Raw genomic sequence first — 18,467 nt, 5'->3', positions numbered from 1 at the left:
CTTAAAGGTAAACAAAGTTTGGTGGATGGCCAAACTTTTTTTTTTAATTTGTTTTCCGAAAACAGTCTCCAAAAGTGAAAGTTTGTTTTTTAAAAACAAAAACAAATGACTCTCGACACCTTGGAGGTTTTCTCCGAGAGTGTGAGGGGCATTATGGTTTTATCTGTCCTTCACCACCAGGTTTTTCCTTGCAGTGATGGGCAGAAAAAAAAGGACATTACACTCTAAGTAGGGCAGTCAGTGTAAACGCCTTTTTCCTGCGGACTCTACACCATCGGGCTGTTGGAGGAAGCTTTCATTGACAGGAGCCATCGGGGATCCATCGGCAGAAACTTTATGGTCTGTCCATCTGTAAGTCCGGCAGCCAGGATGGTAGTATGGCAGACAAGGTACTCCATTGTGTTTGTGAAAGTCTGTCAAACTCTGTAACTGGCCAAATTTTATGAAAACTCTTGTGCCTGGTGCAGACACAAAGTGGCTGCAAAGCTCCTGCTCCAGCTTTTGTGACTTACAGGAGATGAGGGAAGGGTAAGAGGAAACCCAATGATTAAATTGGTTTCGATGGGACTACCCTCTCTCAGAAAGAAATCTGTTTTTAGGATATGTTACATTTGGAGGCAAGACAAGAGAAATGTGTTTATTATCTCTGGCTCAGCTTTGCATTCCAACCAATAGCACCCAGTAAAAGCGGCCTCTTCAATAAAAACCCTCCAAATACCCTCTCTTGCCCCTAGAACTGGGAAGTTTAGTGCATGCATGGCCAGGAATCATGCAATGGGCTTGCTATTAAAGTTCTGGATTGTTTGGAATATTCTTATGAGGTGGGTGGTGGTGCCTGCATAGATTGCGTTGCCGTAGTCCAGCCAGTTACTGGAGTGCTGGATTTCATAGGGAGAGGGTATGTAGACAAGAATGAATGGGGCTATACCAAATGACAGTCAATGGTCAGTATTGAAGACATTTCAGATGTAATAAATTGGACAGTCAGAATATTGGTTGAAACCCTATCATGAGTAGGGAAAACTTTGAAGGGGTAGCAGATATGATTTACTAATCACTACAAGAATAAGTCACACCTACTCCTATTAAACTCATTGTGAATCTGGTTCCTTGTCTAGACATTGCTTCAATGTTTTCTTTAACCTTTCTTTAACATTTTCTGATTACAGCTACAAGTAACAAAAATGTCTCAGCAATTCATCATCAATTTCACATTGACATAGTATCATCAAAAGCATGGTGCAGAGTTCTACGGCACCTAATCATGCCTAGCCCCATGATAAAGTTCAGAGGAAACACGTATACATTTGATACAACTCAATCACCACGTTCATCTAGTGGTGTCGGCATGTGCCCCATTCTGCTCTCTATGCTAGCGATGTGGACTTTGCTTCAAAGTTGAAAGGATTTCATGTAAATTAGAGATGAAAACTGTATCTCATTTATCTTTATTTTCCATTGTGTTCATTTCCACAGTGAAGCCAGTTCGGACCCAGTGTTTGGTTGAAGGTGAACAGTACCAGGGTCGTGACGTTGTGTTGAAGTGTAAGCCTGGTGAAGGCTCTGAACCTCTCTCCTTCAAATGGGAGAAGATCTCTGGAGACAGCCCTGCTGTACCACCAACTCTAAACCTGGGTAAGGGGGAGCTTTTCATATGCGTGGTTAGTGAGAAAAGATGCAGTCATTAAAACTCTCACTTGATCAAAGAGCACAAGAGAGGATAATTAATATATGTAGCTGATTTTTAAAATCACTTATTAACAAGGCCTCCCCCAAGATCATATTGCTGGGCCTGGTGGAGGTCCTGGAGGGCCCTAGAGGATACTATATGTTAGTGGAGCTAGGTGCACTATTGGCGAAAAAGGACATAGCCAGATACCGGAAATCGCCAACTGCCCCAAAGCTGAAAGAGTGAGAAGCAGGAATGGACTCATCTGCAAACCTGAATGAGCCCATATACCAAGCCCTAGGATGCCCAAGAAGCACGCGAAGACCTGGGGAAAATTGTGGTCATACTATGGTTTGAGGGTGGGAATCGTCCTTGATTGTATAAGTGATCCCCAGAGTCAATCAGCATAATGAGCCACATGTATGAACCTATTTTGCACTCGCAAAAAGCCTATTCACAGAATTGGCCCATTTGCCAATGCAAAAAAAGGATTTTCCTTTGCACCAAACCCTATTTTGTGATTCAGTAATTTGTTACCAAATCTCTAAATGGGTTTGTGATTCGGTATTTGGAAGGGGCGTGTTAAGGGCGTCCCTTCCAAATACCAAATCTCAGCGGTATGTAGGAATGTTTTGTGACCGTGAATGTGGTGGCAAAACATTCAACCCATTCATAAATGGGAAGGGGTTGCCAAGGGACATCTTTCCCTTTAGGAATGGTGGCAAAAACGTTTTTTAAGAGCAGGCAGTGGTCCATAGGACCACTGCCTGCTCTTAAAAAATTAAAAGAAAACGTTTCATTTTTTTCTTTTACATGCAACCCGTTTTCCTTTAAGGAAAATGGGCTGCGTTTGAAAAAAGGTATTGCTTTATTGAAAAGCAATATCAGGCATGGAGGTCTGCTGACGCTAGCAAGCCAACCTCCCGTTCTTTTAGCCATTCCTAGGTGGTTGTAAATTGCGACCTACCTCATTATTTTAATGAGGTAGGTCGATTTGCAACCCCCTAGGAATCGCTAAAGGTAACTCTTGGAGTTTTACACACTAGGTATGGCGAATACCTAATTTTGATTCATAGGAAATCGTAATTAGGTAATCGTTATTCCTAATGTTTATACATATGGGCCTATGTGTGTTGCTTTGTGCCTTAAAAAAATCAATAAGGTGTTATAAAAAAAAGATAGCTTATCAAAGCAGATTATCATAATTTCAAGTGGCCTTTAAATTCTGATGGAGCTGGTAATGGGAGTTTTTGATGCTATTAAAACTTCCAGGATCAATTGTACCTCCGCAGATTCTGGTTGAAAATTAAGAATTTTAATGGAATTGAGACAGGAATTAGAAGATGTGAGGTAACAATCCTCTTTTCTAAGGGGACCCTTAAAGTCCAACTTGATATCCCCCGTGGCTCCACCCTCCAAAATTACCAGTGTACCTAATATTGTTAAGTGCCTGGAAATAAGGGGAGTACCAGGACATTTACGATGCTACACATAATAATAGTTGTGGTGCTGTTCATAGCAGTTGTAAATGTTAAACATCTCAATGTAACCCATTTTGATCTTGGAATGGCCTTATCTCCCAAAACATCCCGGCATGATTCGTGTGTGGGGGGGCTGGGGAGGTCACATGGGGAGGGGGTCATGCGTGGGGAGGGTTAATTGTAAATATAAAAAAAGTTAACTTACCTTAGCTGGCACGGTCCGGTCCCGCGTCATCTCTGCTCCTCACAGGAAACAGGCAGCCTCCCTCCTCACCCCTAAGCCAATCACAATGCTGCAATGTCAGCATTGTGATTGGTTGGGATGCCAACCACACAGGTGCTATGGGGAGGCCATTTTCTCCATGTAGGCTGCAGGGGCTGCTAACCCTTGATATCGTCACCAAATTGCAGGGGGACCACCCTGATGACCCCAAGGGAACACCCTGAAACCGCTAGGTGTGGCCGTCAATACTGGCCGCATTGCACAGCTCACAAGATGGCAGTAGCCCGCTGTTGATTGCAGCAGCTTCCAAACACATTCCAGGTCACAGCAGGAGCTGTCACTGGAGGGGCTGCTAAACCCTGGTCTGCTGGTGGGTTCATTGAGGGGCCCTCCCTGCTTAACTGAGAACCTGTTGAAAGTGGCTTGGAGTCATTGGTGCTGCCGACTGTCTCCGGCTGCACTACCCCACTTTTATGCTGTCGGCTTCCAGGAGTTGGCTTCTGTGGTGAGTGGACATCTCCCTGAGTGCAGCAAGAGTGGTTGCAGGATGGCGGCGACACCGCTGGAGGACGTTAGTGCTGAGAGGTGTGGTGGGGAAGCCCATTGTCAGTGGCAGGTCCCAACCAGACTGCACGGTGACGGCAGCCGTCATCTATAGAACCTAGCTTGCGCATCACCCAGCAGACTGCCTGCCTCGTGCCATCTCCCTGACCACCTGAAAAGCAGGTGCTGCCAGACTCAGGTAGCGCCTACGAGGGCCCTGTTTTGCAGCAGGACCAAGGGGATTGACGCAGCAGCCAGATCCCAGTGTGGGCCCCATCTTCCTCTCTCTTAACTGACAGTTGGCGCTTTGGCCTCTGTTTGAAGATAGCGATAAAAGACCTATACCCCGGGCATTTCATCCCCCCTTTATTGCTCCACATAGGGCCCATGCTAAGAGTACTCGCAGGGGCTGCTATAGGCCTGCTTGGAGTCTGGGGTGCTGTGGGTGTCTTACTATTCTTTTGACTCTAGCACAGAAGCAACAGTTTAACTCACTACAAGAGCCCCAATACCTCCTCTCCTGATTAACCTATTACTCACCACTAAGGGCCCACTACGGCTACCTGACATGCTGGTGGGGGTCGCACTGTGCCTGGGACTGACCACTTTCCCTCCCCCCCCCAAAATCACTGACTTTCTCTAGTCCAAGCTGGAAAGACTCTAGAAATTGCTTCCCCAGTGACTCTGTGTGATTCTTCCAGACACTGCTGGTGACTGGGCAGCCCACTGGGGCATCTGCCTTGATGTGACTCAATATACAATTTCTCCACAGTGTACCACTTTTAAACTTTTGCGGGCTGTTTATGCTGATATCTGTCCTGTATTGGACATTGGGGGCCACATCCTCTGCCAATACATGTGCCACCTCTGATTGTTTCTTCTGGGGCATACCAAACTCTTTGGTTGACTGTGATCTGTTGGTTTATACTGCTCCTCTTATTCACGGCACAGTATCACCGAGATGTAGGCATGCTACATATTGACTTACCTGTGGGCTCCATTGGTAACAGGAGGCTAGTCCTAGTTCTCTCCCTTCCCTCATTTTGTCTTGCCTCTCACCATGGCGTGCCCTGGTCGATGGAAAGAAACCCAGGGAACAGATCCTGAAAAAACCCCTGTCTCCCTAGAAAATAATTGCTCACTCCAATATTCGGTGCTAGTTCCCCAAGATGAATTGGATTCTATCCTTCTGCCCATCAATGATTCAAAGGACACCCTTGAACATAAAATCAACATGGAGGTGGTAGACCTTGGCCTATTCCAGGATAACCATCATAAATTGGGAGAACATATTACTGCCACTGAACTCACCTTGTAGGAACTTGTGCCCACAACCAAAGCCTTATCCACCCAGATGGACAATTTGATGTGTCAAGTGCATTTCTTGAGGCCTGGGCTGAGGACTCTGAGGGTTGTGCCCGCAGAAACAATATACGAGTGGTGGGTATGCCTGAGAAAACTAAGGGTTGTGATATGGTGGACTTTCTGGAGACTTTCCTATGGGAGAAGGACGCTAGAGGGTCTATCCTCTTTCTTTATACTTGAGAGGGCTCAAATAGTGCCAGCCCACTCCTCACCTCCTGGAAGACCACCTCAGCCCATTGTAGTGTACCTCCTCCACTTCAGAGATAGGGATCACATTCTTAAGTGTGCCAGGAAACATGAGGAGCTGATGATGGATAACAGTTGTGTGCTGCTCTTCTCCGATTTCACGATGGCAGTCCAGAAGCAGAGAGCCTAGTTTCTGGAAGCTAAGTGCAAACTTCGAGATCTCAGTATACAGTACACAATGCTCACCCCCGATGGACTGCGGGTCATCTGTAATCAGGTAATGAAGTTCCTCCTGGAGCCAGAAGAGGTGTGAGACTGGCTAGACTTACCGTTTAGTTATATATTCTTCCTTTTAGTTTGGAGGGGGTGTTGCCTTGCTGGCAGGGCGGGGTGTAATTTTGTTTTGTTGGTTTTGTGGAATTCCTCTAAGCCTGCGGGTGGTTCCTCCTACTCTTCCCCTACCTGGTTGCGACTGTGTGGCCCTCTACTAGCTCCCACTTCTCGTGTAGGGGCAGATAAACCTTTGGTATTTCTCGATGGGGGATTTTCGCTGTCATTATAAATTACTCACCTGGAATGTCAGGGGCCTTCATATTATGATTGAGCAATACAAGATATTAAGCCTAAAATCTTAGTAAGGGGGCCGAGGACATCAAGGAGACGATCTTGGCAGCTTTTGAGTGCTCTCTCAAGGCCTTTCCTAGGGTCTTTACCTAGTTTAAACAGAAATTGAATAAGGTCGGGGTCGAGATTGGGGGTCTGACAGACTTTATCTTCAATACAGGGCCTCGGGCATTCAGATCTGAGGGTGTTACGTGTCTCTTTCTCAAGGTAATGAACTTAGAGACGTAATCTTGGGGAAACCATTTGGAGCTATTGGGGTGGGAGATGTTGAGGGGAGAAAACATTTTGCCACCCAAGGGGTCGAGAATAGCGTCCTTAGCAGAGGGGGAAGACTCAAGCTCAGATTGGATGTTAAAATCCAGGTAGTTGAGATCTTGATTGTCCAAGTCAAGGGCAAACTCATCGTAGGGGTTGTCGAAAACTTCTTCCTCGTCGGAGTCGGTACCTGCGTCATTACGGGCACTATTAAAATTCATGTCGCTAGGGACACCCACCAAATTTGTGCCACTAGGGATACCCATCCTATTCGTGTCGCGAGGGACACCTGTATCTTTTGAGGCACGAGGGCCTCCCAACAAGCATGAGGTGCTAGGACCCGCTATGTCAAATGAGGTACCACGACCTCTAGTAGTGCCTTGGCAGTGTTTGAATTTTTTACTGCTCTTTGAATATATAGGTTGAGGATCACGAGGAAGATCGTCATCATGATCCCGAATGAAGGGTCTATTTGATGACATAACTTCCTTGAGTGATTCCATCATGCAGGACCTCATCTCCTTTTGTAGGAAAATGTTAAATGAGTTGTTTGTATGATTAGGGGAACTGGCGATAGCATCATCTGATTCCATGTCAGACATGACAGGTAAGATATAATTAGGGTAGTCTTAAATTATTATTAAATAAATATAATTATAAAGATATAATTATATAACACCGTGTTTATTTTATTTGATTTTATTGGGTATTTTCTGGTTAAAATATTTCTAATATATATCTAATTTCACCCTTCTTTTTTTATATATTTTTTTATAAGGAACAAAATATTCAGCAAAGGAAGAAAGGGCTGTTACCTAGGCTTGCCCCAAGCGAACTTAGTACATTCAAGTTAATAAGCAAACTGGAAAGGCAAATTAATATGCGGGGCAAGAGAAGGCCAAAATACGAAAGGGCAACAGCTGATCGGTGTCTCCGGCAGCGGCTGGCAAGCGCGATATAACTGACGCGCTCGAGCCAGCCGCTGTCGGAGGATTAGAGGAAGAGTAAGGATAGCCAACTTATCTGCTTGCGAGCCGCATTTAAAAGAGGCAGTTCTGATGTTGCTCATGCCTTATATTGCTGTTATGCTGTCACTGCATTCTAGTTTTTCTTTCTATGATGTAAGCGGCTGCTTGTGAGACTGCATTGAAGGATTAATGCCTAATGTAGCCTCCTGTCTTGTAATGAAATTAATTTCTTCTAGAACAAGGAGGCCCACCCCTTTGACTGGTTTTTCAATGGAATGTCAGGTAGAGGATGGTGGGATTCCTCACTGAAGCCAAGGGTATGCTCGGACTGCCAGGGGATTTTCCAAGCAGAGACCCTTCGCCCTCCTCGTCTGTGCGTCTGAGTAATTGAAACCCCACATAGCGGAGCATCCATAAGAGCGACAGAGGCCACCACAACGTTGCAGTGAAGGCCTCCCACACAGCAAAAGCAGACATTATTGCACACCTCCAGCAGATGAAGCAGGAATCTTCACACTCCTCTTCCGCTGATGCATGATTTACAAATAACCAGCTTTTGTACCTACTCTGAAACACCAGTGGCCCCCGCCGCTTACTTTCTCATTCCATCATCAGCAGGACCCTCGGCCTGGTGCTTGAACTGTCAGGGACTACTTATTTATCACTGATTATCACCACTTGTCTTTTCAGTGTTATATTTTTCACAGATTGCTCTTCTGCACCATTCTCTGCACCCCGCCTTCCTTGCTGGGCATTTCTTCATTGAGGGTGACACATCAATAGGGTCAAGCAGTCTCTCTTCTTCACCCTTGATAGAATGGTTCACTAGGTTGGGTCCTGTTGTCCCCTTCAATTTCCCTGCATTTACACCCTTCCCAACAGGTCCCCATGCCATTCCAACTACATCTGGTGGGCCTGGGGGTGACGGCCTGGACTCCCTCCTCAATCTGCTGTCCACAGGGCAATTTGGGGTCCTGACCACTGCGCACTGTACATCGCCTTATTCTCATTCGTTCCATGCACGATTTAAAACTGTTGTCCCTTAATCTCCATGGGCTTAACTCCCCCAGCAAAAGTCGGCAGGTCTGTCAATATCTTACACAACAGGACCCTGACGCAATTCTTATGCAAGAGACACTACTGCTTAGGGCGGACTGCTACAGCATGATGCATCCTAGGTACCATCACCAACACTGGGCATACACTGACTCTATAACGCTGGGCATTTTTTACACTAAAGTAACCACAGTGACTAGAGACCCAGGCTGGCGGGTCCTGGCTCCGACCGTGGAGAGAGGTAGGGACACACTGACTTTCCTTAACCTTTCCGCCCCAAACCAACCATAATATGCGTTCCTACAAAAGACACTCAAGGAACAGCTAGGCTCTGCCAAATGGGATCCTATAGTGGGGGGCGATTTTAACTTGACGTGGAACCCTGATCTTGATAGGAACACAGCGCACTTTCAGGGTACATGTGCCATGTCCGAGGTGCTCTGGAAGGAGTTTGCAAAAGGACTTGTTGATGCTTGGCGCTACTTACACCTGGACTCAAGAGACTAATCTTTTTACTCTCCTGTGCACCTTTCCTACTCTTGTATTTACTAACTGTTCATAACCCCCTCCCTACTGAGGAACTTGACCTCTGCACAGATCTTGGACATCTCTATTGTGGATCATGCACATGTAGAGCTTGTATGAGCACAGCGTGCGGGTACAGCAAGCAACTCTACCCTGCTGGCATGCTTGGGGATAGGTTTAAAGCCACCATGCACTGTGTCTTGTCGTCTATCTCCATAACTAGGGCTCGGGAGACACATCTATCCAAAATAAATCTCACTGAGGAGATCCTCTCCTTGAAATTCTCAGACAAGCAGCACCCTACATCATCACGCAAGTGACAACCGACCATACTGAGGGGACATCTCTGGGCACATAGGGTCAACAAACCCAAACACTCACATCTACCACTCAAACAAAAGTATTATGAGCAGGGAAACAAGGTGTGCACCCTTCTCCACCAACACACTAGCTCATATATTGCCAAGATCAAGGTGGGGGGCCCCAACTGGGATACCAGGTAGCCAGATAAACAGGAGACTTTTAGGGTCTTTTACTAACAGCTCTACGTTTCTGGGGGAAAAGACCAAACCTCAATCCACTCTTACCTCTACAACTGCCCTTGGCAGGCCCTGGCTACCATTTCGGTCACAAATTGGAAGAACTCTTCTCCATGGCTGAACTCTGTATGGCCCTCAGAGAACTTCCTAAGGGCAAGTCTCCAGGCCTGGACAGCCTTACCCTGGCATTCTATGCAGTCTTTTTTCCGCAACTTCAGGACCACATGCTCAAGCTTTACAATTTGTTTATTCAAGCTACTGTCCTTATGCTGATGATGTCCGATGCGGAGATCACACTCACCCCAAAGCCAGGCAAGGATCCAAAACTCTACTCTTCCTATTGTACAATAGCATTATTAAACATGGATGCGAAACTCTACACCAAAATGCTGGCCAATCACTTAAAACCCCAGCTGCCTGGTTTGGTGGACCCTGACCATGTCAGCTTTGTAAAGCATAGGCAGGGCTCTGACAACTTTCGAACTCTTGCCTATTTATCCCTCTAAGTCAAGAAGGCCTTCGATAGGGTGAGCTGGGACTTCCTGAGAACAGTCTCCTCCGAAAGATAGGGATAAGCCCTACTTGATCAGCAGAATCACGGCCTCTTATGTGGCACCCACTGTGATCATTTGAGTGAATGGCCAAAGGGCCCACTCTTTCCCTCTGTCTTGGGGCACGCGGCCTGCTGTTTGCCCGAGTGCTGGTGCCATTGGCTATCCACCTCAGGCAGTCCGAGGAAATCAAGGGCATCCCTTTTGGGAGCAAGATCATAAAAACTTTTTTTATGCTGATGACCTCCTCTTTCCTCTGAACAAGCCAGACACCTCTTTCCCCGCAAAGGTCCACGCCCTCGAAGCATATGAACTAGTGTCCAGACACAGGATTAACCTGGCTGAGTCACAAGCGGTTAACTTAACAATCTCACAGCAGTACCTGCAACACCTGCAGACACTGGCTCCTTTCCATAGGTTGCCATTACTGGGCTTTACTGCCACCAACTCCCTCGCCACATGGACGTGAGTTAATTGGCCCCGCTACCGTAAAGCGATCCTAGAAGACTTCTGGTGATGGAGACCCCTCCAGATCTGGGTCACGTCAATGTGCTAAAAAGGAACACTCTTCCTCCACCTCTTTCAGTCACTGCCTACCCCTATTGCCACAGAGTATATTAAACAGCTACCAGGAGATCTCCAATCTTTCATTTGAAAAGGGAAGCGCCCCTGCATCTCAAACGCCTTTCTCAGGCTTCCTAGGAGCTGGGAGGACTTGCCTGCCCCAATATCCAAAACTAGTACTGGGCTGCCCACCTGCACTTTATTTTGTGGTGGGTGGTGAGAGGAAGTGATGAACACTGGGTACACATGGATCAAGTTGTGTCCTGTAGACTGCTGTTATACTTGGCCTGGCTCCCAAAGCAGCTTCGCCCGCAGCCTTTATATAATCAGCTGACGACTACAGTTGTGGAGATATGGGACAAATTAGCTACTGGGAGGGGCCTGACCATATTCCCTTCTCCAAGTACCCCTATTATTTCAAACCCCGACTTTACAGTCGCTCTTCCCCGGGGCTCCTTTCCAGATTGGACCGGGGGTGAATGCAGAATCTTAAAGGACCAGTCTGAGGGACCGACTATCAAATCATTTGACTAATGCAAAGTTACCTTTTGCCTTCCCCACATGACCCGCCATCAATATATTCAATTGCATCACTTGGCATTGCATCCCTCTAATACCCTTGCGGCCACTCGCGCCCTCACACTTTTTGAAATGCTGGCCCGTAGCTTTGAGGGCAACCGGGGTTTGTCTCCAAGACATCTGATGTCTTACAACAATCCCGCATTTTACCCCACCCCCTATAACAGTGGAGATGGACTCCTAACAACACCATGGACACCTCAGAGAAATAATAGGACTCGCCATGAGTTGAAATCCCCAAAACACACAGAAGTATCCCCTAACAGCAAACATCCTACAAGATAATGCAACAATGGTACTATACCTTGCTCACTTTGGTTTTACTATACCTCTGCCCCCTTGCACTCCATCTGCCCTGCAACCCCAGCCTTGTGCAGGAGATTCAGAGCTCAGCTAGGCGACTTCCATCGCATATGGTGGACATGACCACCTATTGCCATTTTTTGGAAGGAGATTCTAAGCCATATAAAAGGTACTGTGGGCTACCCGATAAAGGCAGATTATTATACAATAATTCTGGGTATCTGCCCAATGGCGTTGGAAGCAATGACCCACACTGACGGATATTGTATCTGACAGATGACAGGTCCAGCAAAGCAGCTCATAGCACGAGCCTCGACATCTTCCTCTGCCCCCTCTGTAGCATCTTGGTTCACGAATCTCTGGCATACCATAGCAATGGAGCACTTGACTCAAACTGTTCTTTTTGGACAAAACTTATCTGTGTCTCTAGACGCTGCTTATTGATTACTTGTGGTTGGCCCGCCTAGAATATCTATGCTTCCAACCACACAAGCTTCACGCCCTCCTCTTGATTGATTAGTTTGGGTAGAATGGAGCGCACTATCGCTCCCACCACCAATGGGCCACACTTGTGGGGGGACACCGCATTTTGGGGCACCCCCCCCTTACTCCCTCTAGCTATTCTGGTATTACAGCTATACAGCTGGTGACTTTTTTTTCCCCTCTCTTTCTAAGTTCTCCTGTTACTTTGATGATCTTTACGTTCAGGCTCAGAGGATGAGCGAAAAGCACTACATCCCCTCCCTGGGGTTCTCTTGTTCCAGACACAGACTGGAATACAGAGGCCCCTAACCCCGCTCTCGCGTGGAGGGAGCTTTGTTGAGTATGTACTTCCTTGCTTTTCACACTGCTACACCACAGGTCTCTCGGGGCAACAATCTAGCTTTAACAGCACTCACCTGCTGTATACACTTGTTTAGCTAGCCCTCTGATGTGGTTCTGCAGTGTTCATGAGTGTATTGCTTATGACAAAGGTGTCTCTTCTTTTGCCCTTGTAATTTACTTTGAATTGATGTAATGTTGCAACGCCAATTCAATAAAACAGGGTTTGAGCAACAACAACTTACTACAGTCACTCCCAGAGCCGCTTGTCCTACACCACATCATCTGGTAGCACTTTCCTTATTGGCATTCACAAAACCCTACCTAACATCAAGTTGTTCAAAGGAATGCAGCGCTTCTTTTCTTTGATATGACTCTCACACCTCTAAATAAACGAGGGATGGTGATGAGGGATGAAGGATGAGGAGTGAAGAGTGAGGGTGTCCTAAAATGGATGCTGAAAATATGGGATCAATGGAGTAAAGATTATATATCAATGTATACGTCTCAGGCTTTGTGCCCTGAAATAGCCCACATATGCCGGCGAATTTGTCATTGCACAGAAAATCCGCACACTCTGCATGGTCCTTTATTGTTTGGAAGATTGCCTTTGCTTATCCCTTATGAGATGCTACTTATTCTGTTTTAGGTTTTCTTTTGAAAGCGTTTTATTGCTCATCACACCCTTCAGATTCAAAGAGGAGGATTGCAATTGCAGCTGTCTCCAGCTCTTTCATATTGGTAGGGTAGTCTCCTCATCTTACTACTGTGCAACCATAGACACTGCTAAGCACATACTTTCACCCCTGTGCCTTTTCAGGCCTGCCTTTGCGATTATTCTGTCTATAGAGCCTAACAATCTTGATCCCCTCCTCAATTCCACCCTCAGACTGATCCTTGAATGGTGGTCACCATTCTTCTCCCGTGGGAGGCCCAGGTCATTCTGCGTCTATTATAGACGTGCCTGAAAAACCTTGACTAGGTGGGTTTATTCATCATACTGTTCTACGTTGTTCTCGGTATTAATATATTGTCATTCACATTTTACATGTGCTATGGGTAGCATGTGCGCTGCTATGGTAGGTATGCTGTCCACCACCGTTCTTGTTTTTGGGTGGTCCTACAGCTCCATGCTTGGTTTTTGTCATCTATAACTCCAGGCACCAGGCAGTGTTGCCATTACTGCCTGAACACGATTACAAGGAAAGTTGGATCAAGTAGCATGAAGTGAAATGACACATTTTATGAAATTTCATGAAAATTCGCATTATTACTCAACATTTTCACAATACATATTTGGTCAGTATCTGGCTGGAAAGTTGAAGCGTAGTGCATAACACATATTCTTCTGCTGGAACCAATCTGCAGCAGGCTAAAATCCAGCAAAATCTCAGGAAACTTTGCCTGCGTACAAAAACTTGCTGCGGCCTAACATTTATATATTTGTATTTATACACAAAACACTACTAATCAACAGAGTTAGTCGTTAGATAACACAGAAAGAGTGGCTCTTATGCTATGTCTCAGTTTCAATGTTATTCTGGATACAACACTTTGATGAGACCCTGTGACAGCAAAGGTAACTTAAGAATGATACATGTCAATATCTTCTCCCAAGGCTGGGTTATACATGTCTTTTCTTTTCAGGGAGCTTGAACGGCGATCTTCTCATCCGGAACCTCTCTCAAGCTCTCACCGGGACCTACAGATGTACGGTGTGGAACAAAGTGGGCCTCGATGAATGCACCGTCGCACTATCCGCCCCTCAAGGTGAGCCTGAGATATGAGATGAAGAACAGACGGGGCGAAGTCCACCTATATTTGTTCATTTTACAGTTTTAGCATTGGGATTGTCTGACATATGCATGTATAACTTTACGTTTTAGACTGATATTGTATCAGCTTTGTTCATTGATCTCATTGGTAATTATGCAACATATGGATCTGGAAGTGGAAACGATTTACCAGTTCACAATATTGCTTCCTGACAGACTGCTCAAATTGGAAGTATTTCTTTGTTTATATTGAACTCAACCAATAGACTGCTCAGAAATAAAAAGAGTAAATCTGTCCCAGCAGTAGTACTGCTACAAACGGGTGCCAACTAACTACTTTGGGAAGTCCCAACCAAAGCATTCCTAATAACTGCACAAGGGAAGCTGCACATTACTAGGAGTACTGCTGGAATGTGGTGATCCGTTCCCCGGGCTCCCCTTTCAGCAGTGAATCATTATGCATAGGATACAATTACGCCCTAGGGATGCAAAACTCAATGTGCAATTGCAAAAAAATGTCTACATCTTTTTCTCTACTGATGAAGCTTTTTCTACTCTAGAAAACCCCTTCCGCTACATCCCCTTCAAGTTTGGCAGGGACCAGTTCCTCTTCCCAACCCGGAAGGGGCATTGTTGCAATCCTTTGCAGTAAACCTCCAACCATTTAAATTGTGGGAAGTGGCTAACTTAAGAGTTCTGAATGACCAAAAACGAACATGTTTGTGGTGATTGGTCATTCACAAAACCTATACTGCAAACCATGCTTTGTTCGACCCACTCCCCAACCCTAATGTGGGGTTCAATACTATGTAATTGTAAAAGTTGTGGCATAAAATACAGTTATAAGCCCATTTACATCTATCCTTTCTTCTTGGTCTAATTTCTCTGTCATCTTCCTGAACAGCAGACCCTTACTGAGGAAGACTCCTGCTATCTTGATTTAAGAGAAAACGTACTGCTGGACTACAATTCTGGTCCTCAGCCTCCCACATCAGCTTGATTCAGGTGTTGCATAAAAATTCTCTGTGTGATTACACAGCATATATAGAAGCAAGGCCTCTTAATTGGGGCACTACGCCATTTTAACATTCTGGCTGATTTAGGTAACAGTTTAGGACGATATGAATAACAAGGTCGAATGTAGAACCAGAAGCAGCCATGTTCCTTCCCCCTTCTCTCTTTAATTTTTTCATCCATCCATTATCTGGCTCTGTCCTTCTCTCATTTTTTTCTCTCCATGTTGCCTTTTTCGTTCCTTCAGCCCTGTTTACCTCATTTTTATGTCTTTTCATTCTTAATCTCTCTCTCTCTCTCTCTTTCTCTCTCTCTCCCTCTTCCTCTCTCTCTCCCTCTTCCTCTCTCTCTCTCTCTCTCTTCCTCTCTCTCTCTCTCTCTCGCTTTTTCTCTCTCTTTTACTGCTGATGCCCCACTCTACCTGCTGCGATTAACTCAAAAGAGCTGGAGAAAGTGACAGAGGCACCAGAACCGGTTGACCGGCCCAGGGCCTCCAAAAAACAGCCTCCCGAAATGCATAATGAGAACAAAGCCATTAGACATTGTCCAGAACACTTATGGTATAACCATTTGTTTTCTAATTTTAAATGTAAATGAAATACATTTTTACCCCCTCTAATTTTTTAAGCTTCTAAGATTCACATTTAGAATATTGGGGTTTTTGATCCACAAGGCTAAAATTCTGATGGGAGAAATTGGGATATTCCTGGGAAAATCACTTAAACATAAAGTGATATGATTCCTCCAAGCACATAGTCTTTGAATTTAATAAAGCTTTAGTTAACAAATCCTGGTAAGATCATTGTTAGTCTGTGGAGGCAAAAGGATTCTGACACAATGTTTCATTGGTCTTCTCATAACAGAAGTGAATCGCGCGGGAATCATCGCGGGAGCGGTCATCGGAGCCCTACTCCTGCTGCTCCTTCTCCTCCTACTGATCTGGTGTTGTATTTGCTGCTGCAACAGGAGGCGCTATGAGAAGGAGCTGGCCAATGATATCAGGTGAGGAAAGGGCTCATAAACAGTCCTGATAACACCACTGGGAGATATTATGGTGAGCATGAGAATTTGGCACTGTGAAAAGAGCAAGGACCAAACACTGAAAAATAAGGTATTCCCTTCTTCACCAGGACAGGTATACTACAGAGCAGCAGGGAAAACTCTACTGGTACCACCCCACCATCATGCCTCAACCCCATTGTAAATGTAATTGTAATTGCATTGATATAGCTCTTCCTACCCCTGATGACCCTTCGAAGCTCTTTTCGGCGAGTAGCACGCTACTCTGGAACTCAAGCAGAATTACTGGTGAATTAGTATAAGGAAATATAAAGAGGGAGGGTCTAGAAAGTGTTTATTTGGAGATCATAGCAGCAGGAGGAGGTACGGATGAGGAGAGGAGAGGGAGAGGGAGTCAGAGGGAAGGAAGTATTATTTGGGGGATCTGAATAGAAAAGGAGATTTGAGATGATGAAAAGAGGGGGTAGATGAGGGAAGAGTCTAGAAAGGGTTATTTTGGGGCTCATAGTAGGAGAATGAGGTTTGGGATGAGATAGAGAGTGGAGGTAGAGGATATATTGAGAGAGGTGTAGGGTGACAAATAGAGTTGAGCATTGGAGAGAGTAGTATATTGAGATTTTAGTTGATTCGAAGTGTGCAGGTAAAGGATATATTGAGGCAGGTATATGGTGAGGTGTAGGGTAGTGCATTGGAGATGCTGAATTAGGAATAAAGTAATAAATATAAAGGTACATAAGTACATGGAAGGTATATATGTATAAGTACAGTAATATATATATAGAGGCCATGTGCAAATCTAGAGCGGAGGTGCCTTTGTTGAATGTATTTGGTGATTTTGTTCCTGCTGAAGAGCAGGCATGGGGACATATTTCAACACTGGAGAAAAAAATATATGCATTTACGTATTGTGATACAATTTAACAGTACTTTATTGTACACGGTGTGCAATTACCCAATGTTGAAAAATTGACACATAATCTTGCCAGCATTACGCATGGAACTTCACAGGGTTACTACTGAGAATCCTGTGAATTACCAAAAAGTGTAAAGGTAAGTTCAAATGCACTTGTGACTCTTCGCACATACTTTTCACACTTATTTGTCAAACTGGCACTGCACTGCATGATTCTACTACATGTGAGTAGCGTACTAGAAGTTGCTGTGACAAATGCATGCACCCTCGTTGGTAGCCTCGTGCAACACACAGTCAAATGTAAAAAAAAAGAAAGAAAATGAAAAAAATAGAAGACTGTAAAAATCGCACAAAGATGGGAAACAAGAGGCAGGGAGATGTCAACATAATGGAAAGAGCTGACGTAAACTGTGTCTTTTGTTCACAGGGAGGATGTATTGGCTCCCCCGAGCAACAACAACAGTCGCGCCAGCAGCGTACGCACCGCCATGGGTTACCGCTCCCACAACATCAGCTATTCCCTACGCCGGATTTACGACCAGGCCCCCAAAGAAGAGGCGACTGCTCCTCCGCTGGCTGGCAGCAAGAGGCCACCGAGCGAGGACTACGAAAGTGATGGTTCTGATTTGGTGGCCACCGTCCCAGGGCCAACCCGCCTCGCCCCGTACAATATCAGCCGGGTCGGGGGAGTCCCGGTGATGGTGCCAGCGCAGGCCCGGGAGGGGTTCGTCGTTTAATGTCTAGCGGAGAGGAACCCAGGCAAAAGGACACGCAGTGGTCATCGTCAATGGCATTTTATAAGTGGGATGATTCAGCCCCAAAGCAGGAGGGTTCTAATTCAAGAAGCCATCGTTATCTTTGCATAGCAGGCGCCAGAAACACAGTCTCAGCGCTAAAAATGGTAACAGGTGTTATATTTGCCCAACTCGATGGCATTAATTGTATTGACTGTAAAAGGCAGAAACGATGAGTGAGTTTCTTCTGAGATTCATCTGCCTGCAGGAGGTGTGTTAACGCATTGAGCTATCTTACTAGCTATACAGGACAACTTGCTCTTCCCTGCCAAAGCCTCCACGAATCGATAATCAGCCATGAAGAAGAGATGCTGAGCCATGGAAAAATGATCAAGTTATATAAATGGAAACTGTTGTAGATGATTAAACAATAATCTCTCCATTTGTAAAGTAAAGGGGAAGTCAGCTACTCCTAACTTTTTTGGATATTTAAGATGTACAATAAAGCTGAAGGTTTTGTTTCAGATTGAATTATTTCATTTTTACAATACTAATCACCCGACTGAAGCAAAATCTCAGTTAAAACATGTGTGTCGGAGCTAATGGAAGTAATGGGAAGGCTTGGATATATATATATATATATATATATATATATATATATACACACACATATATATGCAGTTCACCAAATTTCCACAGCAGCTGGCTGAAAAGCGGACACGGACACCTGTTAAGTGCATTAATTTTTCCTTTATTTG

General features: G+C 45.2%; 1 protein-coding gene across 1 annotated transcript in view; it reads left to right on the top strand.

Moving 5' to 3' along the window:
• LOC147673967 (coxsackievirus and adenovirus receptor-like) overlaps positions 1-18,233 on the top strand; it is a 162,837-nt gene extending 144,604 nt beyond the window's left edge. Inside the window, exons 4-7 of the mRNA XM_086945055.1 lie at positions 1,477-1,635; positions 13,901-14,023; positions 15,906-16,044; positions 17,403-18,233. Of these exons, the coding sequence (XP_086801181.1) occupies positions 1,477-1,635; positions 13,901-14,023; positions 15,906-16,044; positions 17,403-17,712 (731 nt within the window). The 3' untranslated portion in view covers positions 17,713-18,233. The remainder of the gene's footprint in view (positions 1-1,476; positions 1,636-13,900; positions 14,024-15,905; positions 16,045-17,402) is intronic.
• The last annotated feature ends 234 nt before the right edge of the window (positions 18,234-18,467 follow it).

This window comes from Lissotriton vulgaris, chromosome 12 (assembly GCF_964263255.1).
Source record: "Lissotriton vulgaris chromosome 12, aLisVul1.2, whole genome shotgun sequence".
NCBI lineage: Eukaryota > Metazoa > Chordata > Amphibia > Caudata > Salamandridae > Lissotriton > Lissotriton vulgaris.
The sequence above is the reverse complement of the archived record's forward strand: the minus strand, read 5'-3'. Positions and strand labels throughout refer to the sequence as shown.